The 8,921-nt window shown below is 50.7% G+C and overlaps 1 protein-coding gene across 1 annotated transcript; it reads left to right on the top strand.

Annotated features, from left to right (window-relative positions):
* Nucleotides 1-807: 807 nt before the first annotated feature.
* LOC104261217 (galanin receptor type 1) lies at nucleotides 808-2,136 on the top strand. Its single transcript, XM_059826180.1, has one exon. The coding sequence runs from the start codon at nucleotides 808-810 to the stop codon at nucleotides 2,134-2,136; it is 1,329 nt and encodes a 442-aa protein (XP_059682163.1).
* Nucleotides 2,137-8,921: the final 6,785 nt, after the last annotated feature.

Below are 8,921 nucleotides of genomic sequence, written 5' to 3' on the forward strand. Positions count from 1 at the left end.
AGAGAGGGCTGTGCGTGTGTGCAGGACTGCGTGCGTGTGCAGCGCCGTGTCAGTGTGTGCGTGTGTGCGCGCCGCGGCGTGTGCGGGGCGCAGGGGCCGTGCGGGTGGCAGCCCCGCGCGCAGGGTGGGCGCCGGGCTCGCCGTGCCGTGGGTGCGTGGGTGCGAGTGCGTCCGTGTGGCAGCGGGTCCTGCGCTGCCGGCACACGGCAGAGCCGCCGGCGGAGCCGCCCGCGGGAGGAGCCCGGCCCGGCGCTGCCCGCCCTCCGCCCGGTGAGTGCCGCCGCACCGCGGCCGCGGGACCGGGGGAGAATCGAGGAGCCGGGGAACCGGGAGGGGGGAACCGGGGGTCTGCGGGCAGCCCGGGACCGGACTCCGGCAGCGCGGCACGCAACTTTCCCGGGAGGGAGGGGAGTCGCGGCGGGCCGTGGCCGGGGCTGCCCTCCCGGGGTGCAGGGGGGACCGTGGCCCCTTGCCCCGCCCGGAGGTGCCGTCTCCCCGCGGCCGGGCACGGAGCTCCCCGCCGGCTCCGCCGCCCCTGCCCGGGCCGGTGCCCGCGGAGCCGCGCCGCGCTGCCCAGCCCGCCCTCCCCAGCGCTCACGGGCGCCTCTCAACTAAGTTGCCGAGAAGCCATTTCTGACCCGGCACCTTCCCCGAGAAGCGAAAACCTTGCCGGGAGCCCGCGCTCATCCCTTCTCTCTGCACCCTCTCTTGCAGGCGTGGCTGGTCCCAGCTAGACATGCCGGGAGCGCTCAGGGCAGCGCGGCAGGCTCTGCCCCGTTAGCCCGGGGTGCCTGGGGGGGCTCAGCCATGAATTCCTCCCCCCCCGCCCCCGGGGCCCCCCCCGGCCTGCTGCAGCTCTGGCAGGAGGAGAACCAGACCCGAGGCGGGCTCTGGAACGGGAGCCAGGAACTGGGCTGGGAAGAGCTGGAGAAGATGCTCTTTCTATTTGCGAAGGAGCCTGTCACCATCAGCCTCACGGTGATGTACCTAGTGTCCTTTGTGGTGGGCTTCGTGGGCAACATCATGTCCATCAGGGTGCTCACTCGGAAGCGCCGGAGTCGGGTGTCCAGCCTGAGTGCCACCCGCAGCCTCCTCATCAACCTGGCGGTGTGCGACCTCATGGTGGTGTGCGTCTGCATGCCCATCACCGTGGGCAACCTCATCTACAAAGCCTGGGTGTACGGGGACTTCCTCTGCCGGGCAGTGCCCTTCATCCAGGCTGTTTCTGTGTCTGCCAGCGTCCTCAGCCTGACCGTCATCAGCGTGAATCGGTACTACAGTGTGCACAATCCACTCAACGCCCGGTCTTTTTTCACCCAGAAGAGGATACTCAGCACCATCCTGGTGGTGTGGTTGTTGTCCTCAGGGATATGCATGCCCCTCATCTTCATGAACAAACGGGATGAGATTGGGGTGGTGGAGGGCTTGCCTCTGGTGTTTTCCATCTGCAGGGAGATTTGGCCTCAGGAGAGGCTCAAGCAAGCCTACAACTTTCTGCTCTTCTGTGCCCTCTACTGCCTGCCGGTCCTGTTCAACATGGTCATCTGCTTCCTCACCGTGCGCCGGCTGTGGAGCCGCAACGGCCAGCTGAAGGAGAGCACGGCCCTGAACCGATCTCTGCCAGCCTCCAGGCTGAAGATCCGGAAGAAGGTAGCGCAGATGGTGGTGGCCCTAGTCCTGCTGTTCGCGATCTCCTGGCTGCCCGTCTACCTGATGGACATCTGGATTGATTTCAACATCCCCAAATCTTTGCAGGATGTGACTCCTTCTCCTTGGATCCTGCAGCTCAGACCTTTTGCCCAGTGGCTTGGCCTCACCAATTCCAGCCTCAACCCTATATGCTATTGCTTTGTTGGGAACCTCTACAGGTCAGCCAAGGAAATGAAGAGCAAATACCACCAAAGAATGGTCTCTCTCTTTAACTTCTCTCTGTCCGAAGGGACAACCCGTTCCTCAGTCCCAGAGCTGCTCTCTTACCGGAGTTCAATGGAGCCTGCAAGGAAAGGACCCTCTGCCACCCCCACCATGGGCAGGAGATGTCAGGGAGGTCATGGCCGTAAGAACAAGTGTGGGTGCTTGAACTCCTGCCAGCATCCACCTCTGAACACTGTCTCCAGTGAGAACACTTCCTTGTAATTCTGCTCAGGAAGTGCACCTCATACCCTCATCTGCATTTAATGACTCTTTAGAGGTCTTTCTGAACCAGATATTTTAATGATGGAAAAAACCTTTCTTCTAATCACTCCCACCACCAGTTCAAATATACCGAGATAGGGAAAGAAGCAAATAACGAGAGAAAAAGATGACGTATTTTAACTCAGATCAAGTTTTAAGACAAATTATTTTTACTGGGACAACTAGATCTGTAGGCTGTTGCCCAGTCAACAGTCACACAATTAGATAGATCGGCTTCCCAACGAGTGAGGTCTCCCCATAGCTCCATGTCTGGATGCAGAGATGCCATTTGGATACAGCAACAATTTGACTGCTTGCTGCTGCTCACCCTGCGCTGATAAAGAGCGGCGATAAGAGGCACTTTCTGCTCCAAATCCATCAGTTGTAGTTGCAAGCAGTGAAGAAATGCTAGAAACAGCATCATAAAAAGTAATAGCAGTGGAGAATTTCACACACTTCACCACTTGAGATTTCATTGTCTGCTCGTATTGTTTCACTCCTCCATGCAAATAAATTCTCCTGATGTGAAGAGACAGTGCCAGAAGTACTAAAGCAACCATCATCACTCCACATTTGGGAATTCAGAAGGGATAGTGTGGCCTCGGAGGTGATTTAGGAAATGCAGCAGGAAAATAGTCTTTGGTCATCAGCTCTCTTTCTTACAGCTGTGTTCCTGTGGGTGGCGTGGAAAGAACCGGGCATCTCTTAACATGATTTGCACTTGAAAAACCAGCCCTTGTTCAGCGGTGTCTGTACCAAACAAAGTCAATGGCGTGTGAAAATAAAAATAGAAAGTGGTTTATAGCTAATACAATCAGAATCAACTAATGCAATGCTATTTGTCTGTGAAGGAGGGAATCAAAGTGCTTGCTTTTCCTGAGGATCAGAAATAGGTTAAAACCTATTTCTTCCATCATCTCCTTTAAAGGAGGCTTTGATAAATAAATTGTATATTTTTATTACTTTAGCATCGAAAGGCCCCACTAAAGCTTGAGAATTCTATTGCGCTGAGCACTGGATCTGTATTCATAACGAAAGGAAACATTTCTCCCAAAGATCTAAGTGAAAACACATCAGACCAGGCAACAGGTGGGAGAAAAAAAATACAACAAAGACCCAAAAGGCTGGAATGAAACTAGAGCTCATCCCTTTCCCTGTGCCTGGCCAGTGCTAAGCGTGAGGGGATGCACACCGTCTCCCGATGCCAGAAGAGCCCGTGCCCCGGCTACTTGTGTACCTGCGCCCGGCGCAGCAGGGCTCTCCTCTTAGCAAGCCCCAAAACGAATGCAGCAGCCTTCCTGGGAGAGGATTTTGCACTTAATGGAACTCAGACTTTTGATGACTGGGGCTTTTTTTTATTACTGGACAAGGGAATGATGTTCTGGGAAATCTAAGTTTCAAATAATATCATCCTGCCTTCTAGGGAGCCTTTTGCTCACAAAAAATAGAGAGCAAAAATAGCCATTCAACCCAACAGGTTTCACACCTTTGTAAAGATTGCACAATAACATTTTATGTTACTAATGATCTGCCTGGAAAACAAAAGATTCCTCCTTAACAAGCAGTGCCATCTGCAATTTGTATTCTCTTTTTGTGTGAACGAGAAAGAAATTACAACTACCCAGATTTACTTTGGGTGAGAAAGGGCTTTTATGTGTGCTGGGAGATGAGAACATCTGCATTTTTGCAGGTGGTACAGGAGCGTACTGCTTCATCTTTTAGTAGCTGTGGAGAAAAGCCTGTAAAGATTTTATTTCATCTTTCAAAGCATATTTTTAGGGCTGGCAAAATGCACCAGGCTGAGGAGCGTTAAAAGCTTGTTCCAAATGCCCACTGACTCCAGGTCCTGGAAACAGATGTCCTCCATTCCCAGACCAGATGTGATACAATACTGAAACTTCCTTATGTTGCCCTGACCAATGTATTTAATCCTGCCCTGAATAAACTGCAAAGAAAGGACCAGAGACATGACAGACCAGCTCTGTCCCACGTGGTGGCCCAGCTCTCAAAATGCCCAGGATCAAATGATGCAAATCAAAGGTGGAAGAAATGAACATTTTAAAGTATCCCAGAGGAGAATTTTTTTTTTTCCTCAGCTCCTGAGCTGTTGCCTGGGTCCTACCCTGAAAGTCTGCATATTCTCCACGGAGGCAGAAACACCAGGGACTGTGTTTTCTCCTGAACGTGCCTGTGCCTTCCCATCCTGATGCAGATGCCCATGCCTTTCTCCAGCCCCACAGCGCTCCTGACCTCCAAGATACACTATGGCAAGGGCCACTTCCACTGGGCAAGGTCATTTCCTCTTCACACCTTTAAATGTATTTTCCAGTTTCATTCAGTGTTCCTTTTTTCCTATAATAAAGTCAAATTGCTCACTTTAACTCCTCTCTGTCTCCCTCGGTCACTCTCTCCCTTTCCCCCACGCTCCAACCGCTTCGCCGCTGTTTCTATAGTGAAATCTCCCTGTCTCTCACTGTTATCACTCTTTGCCTGCGAATTCCCCTCGCTCTAACGACTCATTCATGTCTTCACTCCTCCGATGAAAAATCCCTTCCTGCCCTGCTGATTTGAATGGCTCCTTTTGTGCTGCAGACACCTGTTTGCGATGGACAACGCTGATTTATTTTGCACGGCTTACCCAACGGCTGCCAGGTAGTAATGAATTTCAGTCACTATCACCCAAGGGTAAATGAGAAGCAGTGACGTCAATGTGAAAGCCACATAGCATCCCGTGAGCCGCCCAGGCCCTGGCAGTGATTTTATTAACCTGAACAGGTCCGTGTAACGCGGCAGTGCCTGGGTGACTCACGCTGGCTCCAAGTGAGGTGAAACCTCGGCAGTTGGGAAAGTGGCTTTTTTCCCCTCCTATCTGATAGAAGATCTTTTTATATTTAGGGCTGAGAAGACATCTGAGGGTCCTCCAGGCCACACAAGCTCCTTGTTTCAGATGCTGGGCACTTTGATAGACGTTCAAGGGACTCCTGGCCCTTCGAGGAATCAGGAGCAGTCACGGCTCTGGCTGGTGAACACAGATGGTTTCCTCAAAGGAGCTCAAGCCGAACGTCTTGCACTCAGTGTGTGGTTGAGGAAATGTGTTTCTCTCTAAATGTGCCCAGGCAGACTGGAAACGTGAATTCTAGATGTCTTGAGGACAATGTTTTCCCGCAGCAATGCTGCTAATGCATCTCAGTCGCACTCTTTCCCCCATGGGTCTTTCTTCTCTGCTTTGCCATTTGAATCAATACAGGCATTTTACCACATTACCAAAAGAGGATGTTTAAAACAGCTTTACTTGAATCCCTTTGCTGTGGTAAGGACATACAGAGAGTGACTGTTTGGTAACTGTCTCTGGGAATATCCCATGATCTGTTCTTGTACTGTCAGTATTGTCTCAAAGATGCTACAGGTTTATTTTCTGCCTGTGAACCGCTGGAGAGACGAAAAAAGAGATAATCTTTCGTACGAGATATCATAGAGGTACATACAATCACGACTGATACGTAGCCCACGTATGGAGAATGATGAATCACTGTTTCTTATAATAAAATACTCAGGGGAAGCCAGTGAAATGATCAGACAGCATGTTGAAAGGGCAAGGCAGCACCTTTTCTCATACCGTGAGCAGCAGCTGAGCTTGCGGGCAGAGGAGGTGGTGAGGGCTGAAAGCAATAAAAAGGGTTCAAGAGGAGACTGCACGGCTCACAGCAGAAAGGGCCATCAGGGGCTATTAAAAACAATGATGCAACTTTTGGCTTGGAGAGCATTAGGTATATAACCTATAATTTCCACTTTTGCTCCTTCCCAGGACATGTGCTACCGGCCACGACTGGGAGCAGGATGCTGGGCTGAGCATCGTTTGGTCTATTCAGCATCCTTGCTCTTATGTCCCTATGCAAAAAAAGCTCCACATCAACCTGAGTCCTGTTTTAGAGAGTGGGGGGAGAGCAGGGGATGATTTCAGACCTGGCATAATTTGATTGACAGTAAGACTTTGCAGGACACAGTCAACTGGAGGTAGGACACGTTAACGCTGACACAGCGCAGGCTGAGAAATGCTCACTCAGTCACTTGCAGAGTGAGAGCTGAGCAGTCCCAGTGGATGGTGCATGCTGCCCACTCCAGTGCAACACAACAGAAATACAGATCCGTCCCTCTTCTAATATTCATCAGCCCTCTGGGTGGGTCAGCACCTTCATTGCAACAACCCTGAGCATCCCAGAAAGAAGAATGTCCTCCAAAGGGACAAACTCCTGCTTGTTGGTACTTTACATATGAGACTTATTGATGATGGGATTCAATTAGGATGGAAGCTGGCTGGTGAGTTATCTGCAACACCAGCAGCCCCCAGCATGGTTTCCGTGTCTCCTCCCTCACTCTCCCCACCACAACACATCCCATACACAAACACCTGAGCCCTCCTGGCTTGAAATATCTAAAAGAACAAGGAGAGTGTTGGAGTTGCCCAGGTTTCTAGTGCGTTGTGATGCCCTTCTCGTAAAGAACCAGAGAACTATCAGTGTGAATTTTCTAGGAAAAATCAGTGCAGCTCAGTTTACCTTTGTGATTATATTCAGCATGAAAATAAATCACCGGAGCCTGCTAGAAGAACAAATAAAAAAGCTGCTATGAGCAGGTATTACCAAAGAAATCGCTGGAGCCCTCCGGGAAAGGGTCAGCCTCCAGGAGAGTACTGCTCACCTGGCACACATGGGGATCGTATAAGACTTTCCCAAACTTTCTGGGAATGAATGACTACTGCTTAGGTCAGACCCAGGGGCAAAGGAATTGCAGTAGTTGCTTTCTCTGCCTTCTAAACATCTTTAGGCAAAGTCCCAGGACTCAGAGCTGACACAATGCAGCTGTAAAGTCAATGCAGTCTCCTGCCACTGCCTACTCCCACGCTTCCCTGCCAGTCCATGATGGAGCTCCTGGCTGCCCTGATTTAGAGATTTTTTCATTCTTAGCTTGAATCCACCAGGAAAACCTGGTGTGGTGCAAAGGAGGAGCCACACTAGGATAAGTGCCTGATCTGGAGGGGGAAGGATACTGCTTTCCACCTTACAAGGGTACCTGCTCACTAAAGTTTGTGAGGCAGTCATATAATTTAATTATTCCATTAACATTTTATTCAAATAATAATTTTAAAACATTTCAGCAATAAAGATGGATACAGCACTTGCAGAAAACATTTTTTCAAGTGAGGAATCTACACCAGAGTCTTCCTGTTTGGTGTCTCTTGCTGATTGCAAGAAACCCCCTGAAGAAATCAGTGCCTGGAGCACGCTGGTAAAGAGCTGGCTCAGGACTGCCAGAGCAGGGGGCACTGATTACCTTGTGATTATCCTCACGGCATGGGGAAGGGGAATTCTCACGGGGCTGCAATGTGACCTTTGATTTTAGATGTTTTCTGTGCCAAACTTTTTCCCTCTTACCTCATTGCACCCTGACTAAGGCAGCTGGTTTATGTTGCAAACTGGGGGGGGGAATTAATCGAGGAGACTTGATTTTTAAAAATACATATGAAATATTTCTGCATCTGAAAAATCCAGGAATTAACAGCTTGTCCCCGTATGCCTTACCCCTGTCTCTGTGAGTTTTTGTGATAACAGACAGATACCACGCAGCACAAAATGCTGTGTGCACTATAGGATAAAATCACCAAACTTTAATCATTCCTTAATCAGGCAGGCGTTTCCCAGCCGCAGCACTCTGCCAGGCTCCCTGGGTCCAATTTGCAGAGAAGCGAGCAGTCAGCACCGCTGACGGCCAGGCTCTCGCTGCTCCGTGTGCCTGGCAGCTTGGCCTTCCCTTTTCCCTGCAGGAGGTGGCTTTTTGGTGCCGGGCCAAGCTGAGCCGCTCAGCTCCGCACCTCCAAACGCTGGAGACCACGTCCTCAGCAGAGCCACCAGGGAGGATCCCCAGGCTCCGTGCAACAGGCTTGGCCACAGCCTGGAGATCTGTTGCACTTGGCTGGTGCAGGCTGGAGAGATTGAACAATTCTCGTTCCTAATCATGGTGGCGAGGCTGAGCTTGCGGAGGGCGGCCATGAGGACCTGACGACCACGAGCCAGTGATGCTCCAGCATCTCTGAGCGGCTGCACGGGCGTGCTGCTACCCCAGGTGCCGCATAGTCTTTGCCTTTCTTCATTTTCCGCTTGAGGTGTTTTCAGTCAACCCCCGCTTTCCTCTCCTCAGCCATTCACCACAAGAATGTAGCTGCTGAATTAAAGAGCTGTGTGAATGAGTCTTTAGGCAGATGTATCCCATTACCTGGTGCTCACAATTCATGAGCTGTTATTTCTCCGTGTGAGGAAGGAAAATGTGGTGAAACATTCAGGAAAGAAGCTAAAGAATAAAAAGGGGAATGAAAGAAAATCCAGACAGTGAAATAAAACCATCTTAAGGCAATTACCTAGGAAGAAATAGAGCTGCCAAGGATGTTAAAGCTCTCACGCACCTGCTAATCTCTTCTGATAAAGGTCTGACTAGCTAAACTAATAACGCTATTAAATCTGCAATAATCATTACCAGAGGCAGCCCAAGGATCTCACAAAGCCACGTGCCTGGAGAAAGACCATTTCCAGCATGAACATGCACAACCAGCAGCAAAGTGGCACCTGCACCTGAGATGTCAGCATAATTGCTGCTTGTCTGTGGCTCAGTAACCTCCCTAATTGCCTCCCTCAGCTGAGAACTGAACCCGGATTTCCTACGGCTCCATCCAGCACTTCTGCTTTTTCAGACTG

This window comes from Gavia stellata, chromosome 18 (assembly GCF_030936135.1).
Source record: "Gavia stellata isolate bGavSte3 chromosome 18, bGavSte3.hap2, whole genome shotgun sequence".
Lineage (NCBI taxonomy): Eukaryota > Metazoa > Chordata > Aves > Gaviiformes > Gaviidae > Gavia > Gavia stellata.

Excerpts from the sequence above, each read along its gene's own strand:
- LOC104261217 (XM_059826180.1), top strand. The coding sequence starts at position 808 with ATGAATTCCTCCCCCCCCGCCCCCGGGGCCCCCCCCGGCCTGCTGCAG.